Source organism: Lepidochelys olivacea (genome assembly GCF_965140295.1).
Source record: "Lepidochelys olivacea isolate rLepOli2 genome assembly, chromosome: 2".
NCBI classification, from domain to species: domain Eukaryota; kingdom Metazoa; phylum Chordata; order Testudines; family Cheloniidae; genus Lepidochelys; species Lepidochelys olivacea.
In genome coordinates, this window is record NC_140412.1 from 257817002 (window position 1) to 257840879 (window position 23878).

The 23878-nt window shown below is 40.2% G+C and overlaps 1 protein-coding gene across 1 annotated transcript in view; it reads left to right on the top strand.

Moving 5' to 3' along the window:
* Positions 1-23878, top strand: part of WDR48 (WD repeat domain 48) — a 55167-nt gene that overhangs the window by 25224 nt on the left and 6065 nt on the right. Inside the window, exons 6-15 of the mRNA XM_084620753.1 lie at positions 2723-2811; positions 3190-3291; positions 3912-4136; positions 10482-10556; positions 11376-11478; positions 13606-13703; positions 16175-16282; positions 16744-16840; positions 18954-19049; positions 22158-22263. Of these exons, the coding sequence (XP_084476879.1) occupies positions 2723-2811; positions 3190-3291; positions 3912-4136; positions 10482-10556; positions 11376-11478; positions 13606-13703; positions 16175-16282; positions 16744-16840; positions 18954-19049; positions 22158-22263 (1099 nt within the window). The remainder of the gene's footprint in view (positions 1-2722; positions 2812-3189; positions 3292-3911; positions 4137-10481; positions 10557-11375; positions 11479-13605; positions 13704-16174; positions 16283-16743; positions 16841-18953; positions 19050-22157; positions 22264-23878) is intronic.

Sequence of the window (23878 nt, forward strand, 5' to 3'; positions counted from 1 at the left end):
CCAAAAAGCTCTACACAATTGAATTACAATGATTTGGATATGTATATGTGCATATTTATCTGTTTTTCCTAAAGTTAATTGAGTATTTTAGGAAAAATTGTCAGAGCGGCCACAGGAAAGAGTTGGTGGCCGCGCTCTGAGGCCATCAAAAAGTTTGTTATGAGAACCCCTGATCTATATTATGAATTACATACAAAGCCGGGAGCGTATGAGGGTTTTAATATTAAAGAGAAAAATAGGTGCTACATATGTATAGCAGCTATTCTCGACGTAGAGTAAGACCAGTTTTCATCTAATATAAACTTTAAAATGGCTGAATTGCCAAATCTCATTTTAAGGGGTTTGGTCCTGTTTGTTGATCTTCTATTGGCTCTGCAATAAGAGTCTGAGCCAAAGCATCCTGATGATGAATGACAAAAAAGGCTTCGCATGAAAGGTTACACTTCAGATAACAATACTAGATGATTAGGAGGATACTGAAATGAAGTCACAAGTTTTTCAACTAGACAGAATCTTTATGCTGCTGCATGGTGAGCAATGTGTTAAAAACCTGGTGGAGAATTTATGTACTGTACAGAAAGAAGTATCTACAATGCCTTTTGTTGCAAGAAGAACTATGATAATTGTTGTCAGTGCCATTACCACCATTCTAGTCGTGCCTACGCCGTAGCTATTGAATTTCTTTCTGAAACTGATGAAGTTTGAGGGATGGTTGACTCTGAACTCCTCTGATATTTTGTGTCCCTACTCCTCCAGTATTGGGGAATGGAACACCTGCAGCCCTCCACTGATGGGATCCTTACAGCCTTCTCCTACACACACTCCTACGTTTTGGAGAAACAGCAAGCCACAAGTTCTCCTTTTCTTTTTGCGGATACAGACTAACACGGCTGCTACTGTGAAACGAGAAACTGCTGAATTGGAATTAATTTGCAAACTAGATACAATTAACTTAGGCTTGAATAAAGACTGGGAGTGGATGGGTCATTACACAAAGTAAAATTATTCCCCCGCCCCCTGCTGTTCCTCAGATGTTCTTGTCAACTGCTGGAAATGGTCCACCTTGATTATCACTACAAAAGGTTCCTCCCCCCACTGATAATAGCTCACCTTACCTGGTTTCAGAGTAGCAGCCGTGTTAGTCTGTATTCGCAAAAAGAAAAGGAGTACTTGTGGCACCTTAGAGACTAACCAATTTATTTGAGCATAAGCTTTCGTGAGCTACAGCTCACTTCATCGGATGCATTCAGTGGAACAACTCTGACATCATAATCAAAAAGGCTGACAAAGGAGGTGCTGTCTTCATCATGAATAGGTCGTAATATGAACAAGAGGCTGCCAGGCAGCTCTCCAACACCACCCTCCACAAGCCATCACCCTCCGATCCCACTGAGGGCCACCAAAAGAAGCCACACCATCTGCCCAAGAAACTCCCCGAAAAACCACAAGAACAAATCCGCACAGACACACGCCTGGAACCCCGACCCGGGACACTCCATCCGCCACCCAAGATCCACAGACCTGGAAATCCCAGACGCCCCATCATCTCAGGCATTGGCACCCTGACAGCAGGATTGTCTGGCCATGTAGACTCCCTCTTCAGGCCCTATGCTACAAGCACTCCCAGCTATCTTTGAGACACCACTGACTTCCTGAGGAAACTACAATCCATCTGTGATCTTCCTGAAAACGCCATCCTGGCCACTATGGATGTAGAAGCCCTCTACACCAACATTCCACACAAAGATGGACTACAAGCCTTCAGGAACAGTATGGTTTGTGGATCTTGGGTGGTGGATGGAGTGCCCCGGGTCAGGGTTCCAGGCGTGTGTCTGTGCGGATTTGTTCTTGTGGTTTTTCGGGGAGTTTCTTGGGCAGATGGTGTGGTTTCTTTTGGTGGCCCTCAGTGGGATCGGAGGGTGATGGCTTGTGGAGGGTGGTGTTGGAGAGCTGCCTGGCAGCCTCTTGTTCATATTCCGATGTATTCATGATGATGACAGCACCTCCTTTGTCAGCCTTTTTGATTATGATGTCAGAGTTGTTCCACTGAATGCATCCGATAAAGTGAGCTGTAGCTCACGAAAGCTTATGCTCAAATAAATTGGTTAGTCTCTAAGGTGCCACAAGTACTCCTTTTCTTTTTATCAAGTTCTGACATACACATCCCTACCCCACACTACGACTTCCCAGATGCACACATCCCTAAGCTAAAAGTTCTACGTCTGCTCCACAGGACTAAGAAAAAGGTTCCTTAATCTATAAAATACAATTTTAGAAGTGGTGGGACTGAATTTCCATATGCAAAATGTTATAGTCTGTGTTTGCAACACAAACCCAGTGTATTTCAGAGTCTCTTATAAATCCCTCTCTTACAGTGGAGTTAACATAGAGGGCCCGAGAAGAAGCTGCAGATAGCACTCTAACTATCCTAATGCCAATCAATGGTTTTGCAGTGGTACCATGATTATAGTGATTCTTTTACAGAATTGCAAATGAGGAATTGAGAAGGCTTTTTCTAGCAATATGTTATCCAGATTCTTTTTCTATTAAAAGTAATTCTAGATACTTAGGTGAAAGCACTGCTGTTTTTTCACATTGGACCATCATACTGAATCAAAACCTGCAGCTGGCTCTTAAGTGCAGCATTTTCAAGTGCATAGTGTTTGTTTTTTGACAAATGGAGAAAGCAAAGCATTAATACTGTTATCTTACTTTGCACTAGCTTCTTCCCTGAGTGGGAACAAAGATTCCATTTACAGCCTTGCGATGAATCAAATGGGAACAGTAATTGTATCGGGGTCCACTGAAAAGGTAAGCAGGACCTATTAGAACTCTTTCAACCTTAGTAAAATTATTGCTAATTTTTTTTAGACACTGAGTTCTAATCTAATTCTGAATTGACTCTGCAATCAATATCTTCTTGTTTAACTTGTGTCATCATTTGAAGTAAATTGGTCTTGTAAAAACATAACAAAATCCTGCTGCAAATACTCCTGATAGCAGATAACATGTTAGGTGTATGTGAGTTTAATAAAATATAGGAATCTTGCAAAAGTACCAATTATTTTTTTTTACACTTTTGGAAGAATCAGTTATTTGAAAAAATGGGAGTTACTTCAAAGGTATCTTCATATGTAGGCAATGCATGTGTGAAAATGATATATGTAATTATCTTATCTGCTTTGACAGGTTTTAAGGGTATGGGATCCAAGGACTTGTGCAAAGCTGATGAAACTTAAAGGGCACACGGATAACGTAAAAGCTTTGTTGTTGAACAGAGATGGCACACAGGTATGGGTTTTCATTTGAAGCACAAATATCTTTCACTTAGGTTTTTCTTTAGAGCTTTATAAAAAATGTTATACTTTTTCAGTACAGAACAGTTTTTTCCACTTTTTCTCTGTAGAATATTGAAAGTCTTTAAATAAAACTTGGTCTAAAAGTGAGTGCTCTAATCTAAATATATTAAACTAAATTAATAATCTGTAACTTTTCGCTTTACTTTTGAAGCATAGTTGTGACGAGTAGCTAAGAGAATTGCCATAAATATATTGTTAAATGAGCTTGTGATTTCACATCTGAATATTTTATCCTTTATTTTACTTGTAAACTAATATTGGTTAGTTTCTGTTTGGGGAAGGGAGACTTGTGGGAGGGAATAAAACAATACTATTTTTGTCTCTGTCTCTCTTGTTGATGTAATGTACAATATACGCATCGGGTAAAGAAAAATGTGACCAGAATTTTGACTTTGCAATTCTCAGTTTAACACCGTCTTAATGGAAAAATATGAATGTAAGATTTCTAGAGCCTCCATATAAGAACTGCTTTTGTTTTTTGGGGTTTTTTTTAACAGTCACTTTTTTCCAGGTACTTAGTGGTGTAATTTAAATACAATGTTTGTTGCTCAGTGTCTTTCAGGCAGCTCTGATGGAACTATTCGTCTATGGTCCCTTGGCCAGCAGAGATGTATAGCCACATATCGAGTCCACGATGAAGGTGTTTGGGCTCTGCAGGTCAATGAAGCCTTCACTCATGTTTATTCAGGAGGAAGAGACAGGAAGATTTATTGCACAGATTTACGAAATCCTGATATCCGTGTGCTCATCTGTGAAGAAAAGGCACCAGTTCTTAAGGTAATTGATTTACTTAAAAGATTGCTACAAGTTTGATCTTCCATAAGAGCTTTTGGTAGCTCCTAAAATGCAAGATGGTAAATGGAATGACTTGATGTTTAAGGTACACCATCTGATAACATAATAAAGCTGGAATTCCTTTGGACCATTGCAGTTGTTCTTAGGACCAGTAAAATGTTCTAATTACTGGTCCCAAAGAGAGAATTTTGATCCCTGGTAAAATTTTGAATCTAATGATGATTTGCAGATTTTCATTCTTTGAAAAGGACTTTTTAGATCCTTGCATTAGAGAGCAAGTTGCTCTGGGAGTTGTTTCCATTAAGAATTATGGAAAGAGAATTAGATTCAATGGTTCAGTACTCATGTGTTTGGAAACAAGCTTGGCTCTCCCCCGGGTGTGTATGTATTTCAACAGCCTTTAGTTACAGGGTTGGTTACGTGCTATTTCTCAAACACGCAAATTGGATGCTTTTTTCTACAATATCAGATGTGGGTAACAACTGGTAGCTTTGTATGCTGCTCAATATTCTAGACCATCCATAACTCACTCATATGAAAAGTGTACACAGTAAAACATAGTTATGCTTAATCTGTGGCATGTTATGTAACAGAACAGCTGCAAATATAACTGTATGTAAGAATATGTGTAAGACAACCAATGTTCACCCCATTAAATTCTTCTTTGAATGTGTGTCTGTGGATCCCACTATAGGGGGGTGTGTGTGTGTCATGGACATGAGCTCGAAATCGTTTGAATAGTAGTATCCTTGGGTGCTGTGCATGCACCTTGTTCCTCCTGGTGCTTCCATCCAAGGGCATACAGGGCAGATCAGTGGCAATCCTTCTCAGTTCCCTCTTACTGCCTGTGGCAGCAAGACAGAACTTGGACAGTGTCCAACCCACTATGAGAAAAGGAGTACTTGTGGCACCTTAGAGACTAACCAATTTATTTGAGCATGAGCTTTCGTGAGCTACAGCTCACTTCATCATGCTCAAATAAATTGGTTAGTCTCTAAGGTGCCACAAGTACTCCTTTTCTTTTTGCGAATACAGACTAACACGGCTGTTACTCTGCAACCCACTATAGTTTTTCAAGCTTCAGTCTCAACCCTCTTGTGAAGAAATTCTTCACCCTCATTATCATCTTATTTCTTATTGGATGTTCCAAAGAAAAAGGGATAGGGAGACCCTCTCAACCCTGCTTCACAGCAGGGTGAAGTACTTCACACCAACACCAGCATGGCAGACTGTAAAGCCACAGAGTATCAATCTTGCCCATCATACGATGATCTTATGTCTTTAATGGGCACAATAGATGTTTCTTCTGACTCAGAGAAGGACACCCCCCCCCGCCCCCGACAAGTGCTCCCTCTGCAACTCCTTGTCATTCCACACTTGAATATTGAGAGAGATGGGACTCAAAGCAATCCATAAAGGTCATGTCCAATCCTGGAGAAGAGACCTCCTCCAAGCTGGAGTTGAGGAAGCTAGCTATGGCAAGCGCCCCGGCACCATACCTCTGATGCCAGCAGGGAGAAGAAGCCCTAAAAGGGTGCCAAGACCGTTGGTGCTAGTGCTGATCCTTCCGGCACTATCAGCACAGACTGCCTCCGCGCCTTAAGTGCATTGGCATCAACCCCAGGGCACCTATGCCAGCCACTTCAGACACGAAGTCATGTACCCACACTGAGCACAATCACAGCTCAGTGCACAGTGGCTTCATCCCATAAGGAAGACTCAGAGCGTTCCTCCAAAGGCAAGTCTTCCAAATCCTTTTCAACATGAAGGATTGGAAGCAAGCCATCAGCCACAGAGAAGGTTCAGGAGACAGTTTGGCCAGTAAGGGTACAATTTACCATTGGAGCCTTATTGGCACTATTGGGGCCCACCTTCCCACAGGTCCCAGAGCAGAGCTCCATCAATGTACCAGAAAAGAGGAGGTCTCAGTCACCATGCACATTAGTAGCCAAGCATTCCACACCAGAACCAGAAGAACCTCCCTGTGATGGAACAGATGTGGCTCAGGACACTTCCTAATTGCCTTTCCTATCTAAGGAATCCTTCTGTTAGTTAAATGAGGCTGTCACCTCAGCCCTGACTCATCAATAACTTTAGGGCTGCTCACGATCTGTTTTGGAGGATAGCTGAAACTTTGGATGTTGAGACAATGGTGATTTAAAAGAACAAGCACAGACTGTTCAATTACCTCATTTCCTTGGTGCTGACAAGAATTGTCCTTCCAATCAATGAGAATATATTTGACTCAGCAAAGGGACTGTTGCATGCTGCAGTCTCCCTTTCTCCTACTTCAAAGTGAGTAGAAAAGCTCTATCAAGTCCTGTTCGAGGGCTTCAGACATTTTTATGTGCAACCAACCTGGGGTTCCCTTGTGTTTTCTGCAGGTCCAGGGGGAAAAAACAGGTCCACCAAGGGGATTCTAAAAGATAAGGGCTCCAAGAAATGAATTCTTTGGCCAAAAAGCCTAGTTATCAACCTCCCTCCTATTCAACAGTGTGAACTACCAAGCCCTGTTCGTGAAATGCAGTTCTCTAATGAGGGAAAGGGTGATCTCCTTTCTCTCTAGGCTTCCTCAGGACTTGGGGAGGATGCAAGGTACTCCATCAAGGAGGGTCACATGGTAATGAAAACCACGCTACTATTGGCAATGGATGAGTCGGTGGCTTCTTGATCCATGGTTACATAAGTTGCAATGTGTCACGTTTCCTAGTTGCAGGTGTCTGGGATTCTGAAAAGTCCTGCTGACAGTAGAGGATGTACCCTTCAAGGGCATGAAGCTCTTCAGCAAGCAGACATACAAGGTGCTCCGTTCCCTCAAGGATTTGGGGGTGTCCTTAGATCTGCAGAATCTATACCCCAGCACCATACCAGAAGCCCTTCTTGTACCAGCCCCCACTCCGACAAAGAACACAGTCTTGTTCCCACAATCACAAACTGGAGTACCTGCCTAGAAAGTGGCCCCATTACACCAGAAGGCACCTGTCACTCTGCTCTGTCATGCACCAGGCTCCTGTCCAGAGGCAGCAGATTTGACTGGAGGTGTGTCAAGAACCACATAAACACCATTCTACAGCCAGACTTTGGAAGTCACCCTCTCCCACTTCCATCAGGTGTAGTCGGAGATTAGACAAATGCTGGACGTAGCCTATCACTATCCCAGCCATTTTCTTTCCTTGCGTCTTAATCACCCTTGTCCCTCTTTATGGATCCTTCTAATGAGAGTCTTTTACCAAAAGAATTGGCCTCATTGTTTCACATAGGAGATGTAAAAGAGGTCCTGCAGGAGTACAGGTGAAGAGGCTTCTTCTTGCAATATTTTGTTGTTCTGAAAATGCCTACAGTGCCTCATAATTGGGATGGTAACACTTGCTTCATCATTCCACCACTTTAGATTTAGGACTGGTTTGTAACTCATGTTATTAAGGATGCGTACTTTCATCCTGCCATTCACCTGGCTCATAAGAAGTACTTGAGATTTATTCTGGGGTCAAATCATTGCCTGTACAAGATACTGACCCTTGGACTCTCCACAGCACCCAGAGTCTCTGTCAGATGCATCACCATAGGTGCATCTATGTGTATCTGTATATAGATGCCTGGCTAATCAAAGGCAGCATCGCATCAAGGAATTCTGACATGACTCAGCTACACCCTCTCTCTGTTCACCTATCTGGGAGACAGATTCCTCTCCCTTTAGTCATTACTGAACAATGTGAAATCGCAGCCAGCTATGACAGTACGGACTTGTCTCGCATTATTAGGCCATATGTCTGCCTGTACATATGTGAAGCCACTTACCAGACTTGAGAGGAGACTGCTACATCTCTGGCTCAGATGAGCCTACACCCCTGCAAAGTATCCAATTAGCAAGAAAGTCCTAATTCCACTTATGTCTTTGAGCTACTGAACTATTAACTGCATCCTGATAATATGCAAAAAGAGATACAGTTCATGACCTTGTAACCTTCCAGGGCATTAGTCATAGGCACATCTGAGATGGGGGAGTCCTCCTGGACCCATCCACAGATACAAGGGATGTGGGGTTTTTTTGTTTGCTTGCTTGTTTGCTGAATACCTTCCTTCTGCAATGGAATCAAGATGCTGTCCCACTGATTCAGCTAATCAACAAAGTAACTGCCGAAACCAGAGGAAACAAAGTCACACTCAGTCTCATAGCTCCCTTCTGGCCGAGACAGTTGTGGCTGATAGACCACCCAGACTTGCAATCACAGGATCAGGGTTAAGAGTTCCATCCAAACCCAGAGTTACTGCATCTGATGGCCTGAATGTTGTTTGAGCACCCTGGAAAGGGAGTGCTTCTAACATGTTCAGGAAATCCTGGCATGGAGCAGAAAGCTATCCGTGAGAAAGACTTACTTTAAATGGAAACAGCTTTTTCAATATGAGTGGTCCAACAAGGCCTAGATCTAGTGCAAGCCCCAGTGCCAAAGATTGTTTTGAACATTTGCTGTAGTTATAACAATCTGGACTTTAATTTCACGCAGTCAAGGTCTGACTGGCAACAGTATGGGTGTATCATACACTGATGCTGCTGTTCTTGATCTCTCGTTCAGTGGTCTCCAGATTTCTCAACAGCCAGATACGTACATACCCTCTAGTCAGAGAACTTACTCCAGTGTGAAACCTCAATGTCATCCTTTTAAAACTTAGACTGCTCTTAAAGTCCCTTTCAAAATGCTTCATCCATTATCGTACTTGCAAGACTGTCACCTTGGCCAGAAGAGTGAACGAGCTTCACTCAGTCCATTCTATACAAGACAAGGCCCTGGGATGTTTCTGGGTCAGGCCCAGTTCTTGTGCTGGGTCAGGGTAGGGTGCAGCCTCACCGCTGAGTCCGTGTCCCAGGGGGGAACTGCAGAATGATCTCCCACTTACGTACGGCCAGTGGCCTGTGCTCCCCAGTGCAATGCTGAAGCCTCCACGTTTATTTGACAGATAAAATTTGCAGAATTTTTAGAATATTGTACATAGAATTTTTAATTTTTTGGTGCAGAATTTTTAGTGTTTTGGTGCAGAATGCCCTCAGGAGTAGGTAATCTTAACTTACCTGTGTTCTTCCCTAAATGCTTTCTGCACAAAAAAGCTATGCACTCTGAATGTATCCATGTACTTGGTAATGTAATTTTTTTTCCACTTTATGCATCCGATGAAGTGAGCTGTAGCTCACGAAAGCTTATGTTCAAATAAATGGGTTAGTCTCTAAGGTGCCACAAGTACTCCTTTTCTTTTTGCGAATACAGACTAACATGGCTGCTACTCTGAAACTTGGTAATGTAGGTATTCAAGGAGTGGGGGATTACAAAAATTTACAGCAGTGTTTCTAAGTCTGAAGAAAAAATTTTAGTATATTGTATTTGAGAAATAGTATGTGGTTATGTAACTAGACTGTACTGTGATGCATACTCACACGGGAGAGAAGAGTTAAGGTTGTGTAGGGCTTTGGAACATCTAATTTTGCAACACTAACATTCTCTTAATTTAGGAAATTGCATAAAAAAAATCTAAGGTCTTGTTTTTTAAAAGAAGGAAAAAAGATGAGGGAGGGAGTGTCATAGCTGGTAACTATTTGGCTATGTACCATTGGAACAGCTAGGACCCCAAGAGGTATATATTCTAGTGCACAGCTAAAATGCATGAGCGGGCTGGTCTTCCTTAGTTGCACGCTTTACTGGCTTAGCAAAAGAACCAAATTCAAAATGTACTGTGCATATCTAAAGTGTAGTTTTGAAGGGGTCAAAACCTGGAAAATTTCAACTGAAAATGAAATTTAAAAAATTGTGATCACACACAGGGCTAGAATAGAAATGTTCTATGATCCTTAACTAGGATGGATCACTACTGCTATAGTAAACCAGCAAGTGAATCTAATTTTCTGAAATTCTACATATTTAGTAGTACTGAACTTTCTTAATTGTATCTTTTTAAAAATGATCATCCTGTCAAATATTAAAATCTTTAGATAATGTATAAAAATACTGTAGTTTTGAAACATTTTAAACCACAGCTGATTAGCTAAAAACAACTCAAACATATTCAATATTTCTAGTCACAATTTCTAAAATGTTTCTAGAGATTTAAAATAGTTTTTATTGTTTGTAATGAAACTTAAAATCACCGATAAAGTTAAAAATTACAATTAGCTATTTAATGTATTGAAACTTGTATTTCTTCAGTAAGCTTGAAGGTAGTGCTGTTTCTGGAGCACATCTGGCAATGACTGGAGGTCACTGGAAAGCAAAAAACTTATTGAAAAGAAAAAAGTTAAACTTGGGGTATCTAAAAGTGTTCTGTGGTTTAATTATTCAGATGGAACTTGATAGATCAGCTGATCCTCCTCCAGCCCTTTGGGTTGCAACAACTAAATCTTCTGTGAATAAGTGGGTGAGTGATTTTCTTTGTCCATTATATGGCTAAAATTTAAGTTCAGTATGAGTTTACTATATGGCTGTCAAACAATTAAAAAAAATCACAATTAATCTCATGATGGAAAAAAAAAGTCTCAATTAACCAGAGTTTTAATCTCACTGTTAAATAATAATAGAATACCAATTTAAATTTATTATAAATATTTTGGATTTTTTTCTACATTTTTCAAATATTGATTTCAGTTACAGCACAGAATACAAAGTGTACGGTGCTCACTTTATATTATTTTTGATTACAAAGATTTGCACTGTAAAAATAAAAGAAATAGTATTTTTCAATTCACCTCATACAAGTATTATAGTGCAATCTCTATCATGAAAGTGCACCTTACAAATGTAGAATTTATTTTTACATAACTGCATTCAAAAACAAAACAATGTAAAAGTTTAGAGCCTACAAGTTGAAGCATGAAGGGGTATCGAAATGTTTAGCATATCTGGCGCATAAATACCTTGCAACACCAGCTACAACAGTGCCATGCGAACGCCTGTTCTCACTTTTTAGGTGACATTATAAATAAGAAGCGGGCAGTATTATCTCCTGTAAATGTAAACAAGCTTGTTTGTCTTAGTGATTGGCTGGACAAGAAGTAGGATTGAGTGGACTTGTATGAGGTGAGAGACGGGCTTTTGAGTTAGCATGAAAGCTTGTCTCTTTCACTGACAGAAGTTGGTCCAATAAAAGATATTACCTCACTCACCTGGGCTAGCTATGTTCATAGGTTTCACTGATCTCTGCAAATTATGACTGTCATGCTTCTGTCTCTTCTTTTAGACTTTGAAGGGAATTCATAATTTTAGAGCTTCTGGGGACTATGACAATGACTGTACCAATCCTATAACACCTCTTTGTACACAGCCTGACCAAGTTATCAAAGGTAAACAGGTCTTTCAGAACATCTCAAAAAATAATTAATATTGTTAGAAAAAATGGCAGGTGAAGAGGGTAGCGTGACAAATACGGGGCCTGTTCCAAAGCTCATAGAATTCTGTTTGAGCCTTTCCACTATGTTCAGGTGGCACTGGATCAGGCCCATATTTATCTGAAAATGCAATGTAAAACATTTGCAGTATAAAAATTTAGTACGGTATATGAACATTTAAATGGAAGAACAACAGAAAATTCCACTAAAAGCACTTAAACTATTCTCTTATAAACTTACTGTGGGGGAATGTGTTGGAATGGGAGGTGTTTGGGAGATGGCTCTTCTAGCTACTACCCGTTCTCCTCACTTGCTCATTCTAACTTTCGTTATCAGAGCTGATGGTCAAGGCCTTTGAGAAAATAAGGGACCAGTCCCGTGGGTTGGATGCTAGCCAGGAATGCTGGAGACTTGGGTACAATTCCCTGCTCCATCACAGACTTCCTGTGAGACCTTGGGCACTTAAGATATGTCTCCACTGCAGAAAAAAGGTGTGGTTTGGGGGTTAGCTAACTCAAGTTCTCTAATGCAGTTTAAAAAGCAATGAAGACCTGGCAACCTGGCTTTTAACTTGGGTTAGCAGCTCAAGAAACCTGGGGTTGAACTTGAGCTGCTGACCTAAGTTAAAAGCAGAGCTGCTGTGTCTTCACCACTATTTTAACCTGAGTTAGCTAGCCTCAATTAAGAACACACCTTTTTTTGAAGTGTAGATATACCCTTAGTCTCTATAAAATGGGCATAATACTACTTCCTTACATTACCTCACAGAGATATTGAGGATAAATATATTAAAGATTGAATGCCCTATTTGCATTTGAGTACTTTAGATAAACGATATGACCAAACCACATGTGAAGATGGATAAATATACATGTCGATCATAACCATGACAATTTAGCTAAAAAAAAAATGTTAGCATCTAAAAGGTATTAAGTATTTTTATATTCAGAGTAGACATTTTAATGAAGTTATAATAAATTAAGGGCATGAATGCCTTGGAATTCTCTCTGCTATAACCTGAACTGCAGAAAATAGCATGTTTTGTATAATAGTATCCTACAACTGTGTGTGTCAAGCATATTTTTAGCTTGTGTGGTGAACAGTATAATTTAAAAAAAAAAATTCACTAACCCTTCTCAGCCTTTGATTTTAGGGTTATTCTATTGGTACTTTGTTAACAATGACCATAATGTAAGATCTGTGAGTAATTAAGAGTTGGAAATTGTGATTAGTTATTTCAGATAAATATCAAATACTGCTCCCTGTTAAGTATAATTTCAAAATCATTGTCACAGTTAAAACCTATAAATGACATAAGACCTGATCTAATGCCCACTGAAATCAATGTGGACCTTTCCATTGATTTCAAGGGGCTTTGGATCAAGCCTATATTATAGTCTCTGTTTAGAACCTTTTTCCTGTATTATATTATCACTGCTGTATAGCAGTGGTTCTCAAACTATGGGTTGGAACCCCAAAGTGAGTCACGACCCCATTTTTTAGTAGGGTCACCAGGTCTGGTGTTAGACATGCTGGAGCCAAAGCCTAAGCCCAAACCCCACCTGCCAGGACCAAAGCCCAAGGGCTTCAGCCCTGGGCAGCAGGGCTCAGGTTACAGGCTCCCCACTTCAGCTTTGCCCCCCTCTCTTCCAGGGCAGCGGGGCTTGGGCTTTGGCCCGCCTCCACCTGGAGTGGTGGGGCTCAGGCTTCGGTCTCCCCTCCTGGGGTCATGTAGTAGTTTTTGTTGTCAGAAGGGAGTTTCACTGCAATGAAAGTTGAGAACCCCTGCTGTATAGCAATAAACTTGACCTACATTGGTTATTTTATCTTTTGAGTATATTTCATAACAACCCAAATTGTGGTTAAGCAATTGACTGTACAATATATCAACATCATTGTTGAAACACATGTAGATATACATATATGCCATATATTCATTATGTGCTGAAATAGCTTCATGCCAAATTGTTGGAGCTGAGGAATAGCTCCTACTTTTGTAGCAGTCTAATGTTGTTGTTGTTGTTTGTTGTTTTAATTAAATGAATGGCATTGCTGACTTTATTTCTTCTTTATAACTGCTAGGGGGTGCTAGTATTATTCAGTGCCACATTCTTAATGACAAGAGACATATATTAACCAAAGATACAAATAATAATGTGGCATACTGGGATGTATTGAAGGTAAGTGTAAAATTTTGGATTAGACATGTATTAATGGATTTCTGGTCTTCTGTTTCCTTTGCTATTTGTCTGCATGTGAGGTGATGATTGGAGAAAATAGGTCCTCATTGTGCCACAAAACATAGTGCAAGTATTTTTAAAGACTCTCATTGATAAGGGACGATATTTGTCTCTTCTGCTGCATTACTGTTCATTCTTACATAAATGTGTTTAAAATTCTGTCTTTAAAATAAAACAATGAACATAATAAGAATGCATGATGGGGAGGGGGACAGATGGATGGACATCAGTCAAAACATTATCATTAAGGCTACGATTTTGGAAGTCACAGAATCTGTGACTTCCAGTGACCTCTGTGACTTCAGCCTGCAGTGGCCAGGAGCTGTGGGGGCCCCCCAAGACTGCCGGCTGCTGCGGGAGCCCTCCCAGACAGTGGGGGACCCTGAGCTCCAAGCCCCCACAGGTGTTGGGGGCCCATGGAGCTCCAAGCGGGCCCCTGCAGCTGCCTAGCCACTCTGGGTGGTGTGTGGATCCCACAGGTGAGCTCCCCATTTTGTCATGGATATTTTTAGTAAAAGTCACAGACAGGTCATGGGCTTCCGTGAATTTTTCTTTATTGCCCGTGACCTGTCTGTGACTTTTACTAAAAATATCCATGACAAAATCTTATCCTTACTTATCAATAAGCAGCACAAATCAAAAAATGCCAGTTCAGGTTGCATATTGGTGCATATATCTTCTAAAAAAATCCTGACTATTGTGGGATCTGCATGGATCTTTGGTAACGTTTTCAAAAATGCCTAAATTCTATTTACAAAAGTGACCGGCACTTAAGCTCCTAAGTCTCTCCAAAAGTCAGTGGGATATGGGCTTTTAAGGCGCTTAAATGCTTTTGAGAAATTGGCCTTTTCTCTTGATACATGGAATGCTCCAGACAAGGTTCTATAACAAAGTATGGTACCCTACAGTGCCTTAGAATCCATTATAGACTGAAGAAACAGGGATGGAGGTTGAAGAGTGTATTCGTAATAACACTCTGCTTGAAGAATTCCAGAGAAAGGTGACAGGTTTCAGAGTAACAGCCGTGTTAGTCTGTATTCACAAAAAGAAAAGGAGTACTTGTGGCACCTTAGAGACTAACCAATTTATTTGAGCATGAGCTTTCGTGAGCTACAGCTCACTTCATCGGATGCATACGATGAAGTGAGCTGTAGCTCACGAAAGCTCATGCTCAAATAAATTGGTTAGTCTCTAAGGTGCCAAAAGTACTCTTTTTTTTTTTTTTTTTTAGAGAAAGGTGAGTCACTTTTCTTTCTCCCTTTGAATACTGTCAGTACAAATTTGGGAGATTCACTAGCAGTAGGAAACTGATGAGGAGACTATCTAATCGGGCAACTTTAGAAAACTGCTCTCCTGAGGTGGGCATTTGATCTCAAGGCCAAGTCCAGAGATCAATGCTGTGTAAAGGATGAACTGAGCACCTGATAGCATCTTTACATATTTCACTACTGGGACATTCCAAAGGCATGCCCTAGATGCACCTTGCTTTCTGGGACTGGGATACCCACTAGCTCCCAAGTAGTTTCTATATAGATTCAGTCCACTTTAAAAACTGGGGATCTGTACTGACTATATTTAAAGGAAAGAGAAGAGTTACTCACCTGTGACTCCACCCTCCATCCCTACTTCCTGGAACCTATATTCGATTCTGAGTGAGTGTAAGGAACTGAGAGTAAATGAAGGTTTTGGTGGAGGGGAGGGTCATGTTTACTTATACCAGAGTTTTCCGTGACTCAAGAGAGTGTCTGAGAGCCATAGCACTGCTCAGTCCTTACTAGAGGTTCCAGGCTTAGCGTGCATGTGTACTCCAGTAGTGGGGGGAGGAGAGGACGATGTCTTTACTGACAACAGTCTAAGAACAGGTAAGTAGTTTTTTCAGATTAAAAAAGTTAAAAATAAAAAGAGCATTTCAAAATCCATTTTTGTATTAATTTGTCAATAGATCAGTAAGTACCACTATCAGAGTAGCATTTTTATAGAACTAGTAGATGTTGAACTTGTAATGAATAGTATTAATATTCATTCTGTTCCTTTTTTCTTTGAATCCATCTGTTTATTTTTTTAAAATGAACTACAGTTCAAGGCAAGGCAAGATTCAACACTGGGGAAGAAGTTTATGTTGCTCTGAAGTAGTGCTTCCATACTTTCTGTTTTAGTGTTTTGGAGGGTAGTGGCATCAAGCTACCAAGAAAAATAAAAAGCTTACTTAGCATACAATTTACTGTACAGCCATTTGAGAATGTGAATCTTCAAGTTGAGTATTGCATTACATAGAGGGTATACACATGAGGGAATACATTTGTTAAAAGTTAATTTTTCTGATATGCAAATTAAAGGTTTTAACAGTGGATATGACTGCTTATTCAGTATTAAGAAACTTGCGTATTTTTTTTTAATATTCTGGTGTACAGGCATGTAAAGTTGAAGACCTTGGGAAAGTAGATTTTGAAGAAGAAATTAAGAAGAGATTTAAAATGGTGTATGTGCCAAACTGGTTCTCAGTAGACTTAAAAACTGGGGTAAGACACAACTTAAATTATTTCCTAATTTGGGCATTTGTCATTTCATATGACCATTCATGAAAGCATTAATATATACACTTTATTAAGTTAAACTTCTGTGAGCCATATAAAGCTTTGACTCTAAGATTTAATTTAATGTGTGTGGCATAAACTATATTTTGATTATCTGATATAATTTATCTTTCAATCAACATGTCTGTGAATGCTTCTTTGGATCTTGATAACTTGAAGAGTAGTTAATTACAGAATTCTTTGTAAGGAGATAATGTTGGTTTAAACTAATCTTGTACACGGCAATTACTAATGTAATAAAATTTGAGAAATGGAGTGTTTGTAGACAGTCGCTGTATAATCAAATACTACCATATTTTGTAGTTGCAGTTTAGTGTGTCTTCTGTATATGTAAAAGAAACCTGCTGGGTTCTTAATACAATATTCATATGGTCTTCTTTTGACAGATGTTGACAATTACTTTAGATGAGAGTGACTGCTTTGCAGCTTGGGTCTCAGCAAAAGATGCTGGATTTAGCAGTCCAGATGGATCTGATCCAAAATGTGAGTTTTAATTTAAATTAACATTTCATTCAAACAATATAAAACCCCATTACATATTAGTATATTTCTGGCAGATAGTAGTTTTGTGCTTGCTTGGACTTCCCCACTTTTCTTGAGACTAAATCCTCCAAATGACTCTCCAATGAAAATGTACTGAGATGCTTTATAATGGCAATCTTGTATTCACTTTGTCTATTTCATTTGTCCATTTCATTTTCCTTCAAAAAGCAAAATGAAAAATGCTAGACTGGAATTATTATATGAAAGATCTGAACTAGAGAATAATACTGTAATAAACTCATATCTTAAAATATTTGTTAAAAACAATTAAAACTGACTGGAATTATAGCAAAATTAGCTTTTTCTACAAGACTAAAGACAAAGTCCAAATCCACAAAACAACTTAGGCATTGCAACACAGAGCATGGGAGCACCTAACTTCTAGGTGCTTTTGCAACCCAGTGGAATCCATAAACCAGAGTTAGGCACTGGACTCCCTGCTTCGTGCATGGGAAGAGTTAGGTACCTACGGATGGGATCCACTAAAGCCATAGTGCTAGGTGAGGAACTGCCTAAGCTAGCCAGTAGCAGATGCGATGGAGAAGGGTGTGTCCTAAACCCTGTCTCTCACAGGGAATTAGGTGCCTATTTCCACTTAGGATCTATAGCTAGGAATCCTTTCTTGGAGTCAGGCACCTATGCTGTTTCTTGCAAGAAGAAAGGCAGCACACACCTAAGTCCAAGCAAAAGCCCGAGGGGGTGAATGGAGAGGTTGCAGGATGTGGCAGCCTCCCTTGTAACCTTTAGCCCAGTGGTTAGTGAAATCACCCAGGAAATGCGGGACCTCGGTTCAATTCCCCCCTGTGCCTTGACAAGAAGTAGTGTGAGAACCCTGCTCAAATCCTGTCTCATGTGAGTGCCTTAGCCTGCTGGTTCCCAAATGTTTTACAAAGGCAACCCACCAACAGCATTGTCTTTATTTTGTAACCCATCGTTTACCTATATGAACCCTCTGTCCTGTTACCACAACCCTAATCCTGGCCCAGTGTAGAGGGGAGGTCTAGATGGGTGGGGTTGGAGGGCAAGCCCTCCTGCTCTGTGCTACCTCATGTGCAAGGTCTCAGCACCACTCAAGTTTGGCCCGGCTGCCTCTCTTTCATGAGGGAGGGCTAGCCAGACCAAATCTGAGTGGTGCTGCAGCCTCGTGTGCCAGGTTACAACGACCAGAGTGGGGAACTGGGACTAGCCCCACTATGGGATGAGTGCGAGACAGGCTTGCTCACCAAACCCTTCCTCTTCTCCCCTCCACACCCACCTGAGGCTTTACATCCAGGCCAGGTGAAATATATGTTTGCCTAGTTCAGGGTCACGTGATGAGTTCATCTGGCCTTGGACATGGCAACCATCTAAAACTTTCCCACAACACACAGGTGGATTGGGACCAACTATTTGGGAAACACTGTCCTAACCACTGGACTAAAGGTTAGGGAAGTTGCTACAACTGCCTCTTCCTCCTTTCCCTCTCACAGTTTTGTTTGGAATTAGATGTGCTCAGAGCATGCCCACCAGCTTGGGCCCAGCCAGCGAGATAGGCAAAGGAATGCCTAGTTTTACATGGTTCAAAGATCCTTCTGGGGCTTAGGCATGAGATAGGTATTCAAGCTCTTAGAGCGAGGCAGCAGTGCATGTACCTAGAAGCAGAAACTTAGGTGTCATAAGGACTTTATCGGAAATTTAGGTGCCAAAGGATTTTAGGCACCTTCAGGGTTAGTAGCCAGAGTTTTGAGGATCTCAGTGGTGCCTACAGTGGTAGTTAGACACCTAAGTCCATTTGTGGATCTGGGCTGAAGCCCCTGACCCTGAGATGAACTCCACATCAGTAGACCTCAGTGCCAGCAAGGAGTTCATTGCAGGATTGGGACCTAGCATTTTTTTAAATGTTCAGTTTCTCTTGTATTAACTTCTTAAGCTTTGATAAGAAATACAAACAATTAGCTTATAGTAACCAGTTGTGAATTAAAAACATGGAGAGTTGTCGTCTTTTTCTAAACTGGCTATATGGGTCAGTGATTTTTACATAATTATATTCTATGTTTTTAATCATGTCTTATAGTGAATCTCGGAGGGCTTCTATTACAAGCTCTTCTAGAGTATTGGCCTAGAACACACATCAATCCAATGGATGAAGAGGAAAATGAAATAAATCATGGTTAGTGTTCACCTGTACAATATAAGAATCTTTAAATCTTTTTGTCTCTAGCATTCATAGCTAGTTTGTTTTATGTGAGGTTTTTAGAGTTGTCTCTACATGTACAATAGCTTTTAATATAACATTGCTTTGTAATGTTTCACGTAGCACTCCTCCACTGACGATAGTGCTGTTTAAAAGCCTTTGGAACTCCACAATAAAGAGGAAACAATTGAAAAGCTAATTCTGCATTGAGGGTGAATTTACAGAAATGCTATTAGTTCGCAATGAAAAAAATTTCTGGTAAAATTAAGAGGCTAGGTTTTTAAGGGAGAGAATAAATTCCTTAAATTCTAGATAGGGCAGAGGAATGGGAGTAATTCAGTTATGCTTTTCTGGGTAAGTGTCCAGGGCACATTGCCTAATTTGCTTGTAAGTATTACTGGGAAGTATACACTAATAAATAGCAGTTATATTTGTTGGAATGTGTTACACTGAATGGATGTTGAAAACAGAATTGTGTACTGACCCAGGAGGCTATCTTCTAAAGTAATCCACAAAGGAAAGGTGAGGTTAACAGTAGGGTTCTGTAAATGGCACACAAGATAGGTGGGTGGATTTGGCAGAAAATAAGAGAAACTATAGCTCAAAGGTTTGGAAGATGATTGGTAGAACCTTTCACTGGGACACAAGTTCACATCCAATCAGGGCCAAAGCAATTCAAAAGTTTTTGGTGTCAATAAAATGAGGTGGTTTAAATTCATATGTCTTGCAGATGTTTACCTTACAAAACTATTAGTTTTGGTAATCTCTTGGCTTTTTTATCAGATTGGCCTTCAGCTGAAATCCTTGTCATGTGTTGGAATAAATTTAGTGTGGAAATTGGAAAAAGTTTTCTAACCATTGGAGGAGTGAAATTCTGGAACAGCCTTCCAATAGGAGTAGTTGGGGGCAAACTAACTAGGTTTAAAATGCAATTTGATAAAATTATGAATGGGATTAATATGATGGAATACCTTTCAATAGCAAGTGACTGGACTCTGTGACCTAGGAGGTCCCTTCCAGTCCTACGTTCCTATGGATTATGTGGGTTTAACTACGTTTTCACTCAGTGTGGTCTCAGAATGGGGTTGAGGCACTCTGTTAGGCTATTTTGGAGGCTCTTGCATTGTTACTTCCTGTGCTGTGCATTTAGAAGGCTTAAGGGCTTGTCTTCACTACCATGCTAAATTGGTGCCGCTGCGATTGATGCAGCCGCGTCAATTTAGCGCATCTGGTGAAGACATGCTACGTCAATGGGAGCATGCTCTCCTGCCAACATAGCGCAGTGTAGACATTGTGTTAAGTCAACGTAAGTTACATTGCTCAGGGAGGTGTTTTTTTCACACCCCTGAGCGACATAACTTCCATCGATTTAAGCGGTAGTGTAGACAAGCCCTTAGTCTTGGGGTGGGAAGAATAAGGAGTGGCAATTTACCAACTTTCCAAGTCATTAGAGACCTGATTCCTCCTATAGACTCGTGAATAGTACTGTACTTTAGTAGAACTGGTCAGGTAAATAAGGATTGTAAAACCAGATTCTAAATTTGCTTTTAAAATATTAAAATTTAACAATACAAAGCAAATACTTAATAGTGGCTTGGGAAATAAGTGCACCGGGGGTCTCTTGGATCAGTGATATTGTTAATAGAGAGCTGAGGGACCATACAAAGATTGTGACTAGGCAAGCTGAATACTAACTGTTTTAGTAATAAAATACTTCATTAATTTTGTAGTCTAGGAAAAAAAACTCGAGGAGAAAAGTGTTCATAGTTTCTCTGGAGTCACCATTATGGAAAATAAGTTGGACGACACAGATTTGAAATCTGCTTATTAACAAAAAGGGATGTCTGTTGGCATCTATGTTATGTTTTTGTAGCATTTGAGAACAGGGTCCTGATACATGCTGAGATAGCACCATTCCCCTACCTTACGTCCAGTGGGATTTTTTTTTAAGCTGAAATTTCCACTGCCTCCAAAAAGGAGAGTTTGATTTTTAAAAAATCAAAAATTCAGGAGGGTAACACCAAAATATTTTTTTAAAGAAATTTCTAAAACCCCAAAATTTCTCCCTTCTAATTTCCAGAATGATTTTATTTTGTTTCTGATGAGCTCCGGGCATGGGAATATACAATAGTCTTATCTCTAGACTGTACTCTTGGCTATGAATTCTGAGCCTCCATTTATTTTATGCTCTGCTCATAAATGAGCTAAGCAATCTTTTTGGAACTCCTATCCCCCACAGGAACCCATATTCAATTATCTGGTATGTTGTAGCATTCGACAGAACATTAAAATTTGTTAATTGGTGGATTTCAGGTGCCACATAGTAAGTCTGGGTTCTTTTCTGACTGAAAGGCATTGCAACCAAACAGTTTTTCCCATATTTTTCAGAGAACTTTACATTGCACTGCAAAATAATTACTATTTATCAAATCGTTTCATTTTGAAAGCTGTAGTCAGTCTAACAAGTGAATCACTGCTCTTTTAATCTGACCCTCTGCATTTGAAATGTCATCAGTCACTTCTAGTTGTATAGTCCATAGACATGAACCTGATCAATAGTTAATGGAATGTACAGTGCAGTGAAATCAAGATGTCTCTGTCAAGTTCTCCTGGTCCTCTGTTTCAGAGTTGGTAGTTAGGTGGGAAAGCAAAGAAGATGCTTGTTAAGATGTTACTTTTGAATGTGAAATAATTGCCTTTGCAGAATTATTCTTTTTCTTGTTCACCTCTAAAGTAAGGGTCATTCAATTCCCCAGATACTTACATCTCTGTATTGCTCAGAAACTGGGGAAAACTGATAGTAAATCAGTGTTCCACTCATGGTCCCTATTCTCATGTACATCAGACATTGAGATCTGCCTCCTACAAAGTTATAATGTGTTAATTCTTTGGTATTTCTCATGAAATATTTAAGTGTTGGAAATTCTGGTTTATGAGAAATCAACATGTCTTCATCTTTGCATCTGTTTTGTTTATTTTCTTTTTTTAATTCACCACTGTATTGGCAAGAGACAATAACTTGTGTTAGTCTGTATACTTGGCTCTAAAACTAGGTATATAGTCTTGATGTATATTTTTCTATAGTGAATGGTGAGCAGGAGAACAGAGTACAGAAAGGAAATGGATACTTTCAGGTACCACCGCATACACCAGTTATCTTTGGTGAAGCTGGAGGACGCACTTTGTTCAGGTACAGAAATTCAGAGAATGCAGTGTGGCTAAAGCAATAGAATTATTTTCTTTTTGGCTCTTGAACAATTTCAGATATTCATCAATGTCCAGGAAATAGAAGCTTGACCATACAAAATTGGTCTGTGGCTGGTAATGTCATTCCATAGTCAGACTAGGAACATCTAGATTCCAAATCATCAAGACATGGTGCATGAATTGTACAGTAACTCTTACAAGGACTTGTTGATTTATAGCTCTGAGGGCACTTCCTGTACACCATCCTTCCATAGACTAATCAACAACAACCTAAAGCTGATCCATTTTCCTTCTAAGACTATTTAATGTACCACTTTAAGTTCGAGCAGAGCTTAATGTATAATTATTGTCTTTTATTATGGTGCTGCAGTGTTAGTCTTCAGGCATTAGACTTTTTTTTTCTGATCCACTGGTATGGGGAACTTCTCCTAAAAGTATATTTGCTGGCCTATCAGAGTGCTTTCAGGTCTGACCAGTCAAGTAGTATGAGATCTTATCATGCCACTCTGATTACCACCCATCTTGCCTTTTACACTACTTTGATTCCAGCATGACTTTATCAGCTAATATATCCAGTGATGAGCTGCCAGAAGCTCAAGAACCGGTTCCTTCACTCGCTCCGGGTCTTCGGCAGCACTGAAGGACCCGCCGCTGAAATGCCGCCGAAGACCCGGAGTGAGTGAAGGACCCGCCGCCGAAGACCCGGAGTGAGTGAAGGACCCGCCGCCGAAGACCCGCCCCAAGTGAAGGGCCTGCTGCCGAAGGGTCAGAGTGCCGCCGGGTCAGTAAAAATTCACATGGGAGCCTCCCTAGCTGAGAGCTCAGGCGGGACTGACAGGACAGTCCCACGGGCCACATCCTGTCTGTCCCGCCTGAGCTTCCCCATCCCTTTAACAGCTGGTTCTAAACTGGCTTCAAAATTTAACAACCGGTTTGTGCGAACCGGCTCCAGTTCACCACTGAATATATCATGATGAATATCCCTGGGATGCCAGGTTTTTGAATGTCATAAAGCATTCACGTTTATCCCTGGTAACTGAATATATCCATTCTTAAATTAAGACTGGTTTTTCAGTCAAGGTTTCTTAGTTTTCCAGAACTGAATATAGCACATCCCAAGCCTGGGAGCAGTGTAACTTTCAGATCACGGGTCATTCAAGTAAAATGAGGCTACATTTTCAATTTAAAATGAACCCCATTCCCACAGCTCTTAATATTTTTGAATTGTAACTGAGGATTCTAGCCCTTCGGTTAGATCTGCATTGGCAGATGCTTATGTCTACAGAAAGTTCCATTCAATCAGTGAGACTCTACACAAGGGCAAGGGTACACCCTCACATATCAAACTTAAAGGATTGGAGTCCACAATTGCTAAAATGTATATACTTTGTTTGGGTTTTTTTAAACAATTTATTTTTAATTTAAAGTTCATTTAAACAGAATTCGTAAAACACTAATCTTGCTTAACTCGTGGTTATGGAATTATTATTCTTTCATCTGATTAACAGATTTATTATTTTAATAATTTCTGGTTTTGCCCATCACTGTGCACACTTTTTTTAATCTTTGCATTTAAGTTCTGTAATTTATGTGCTGTA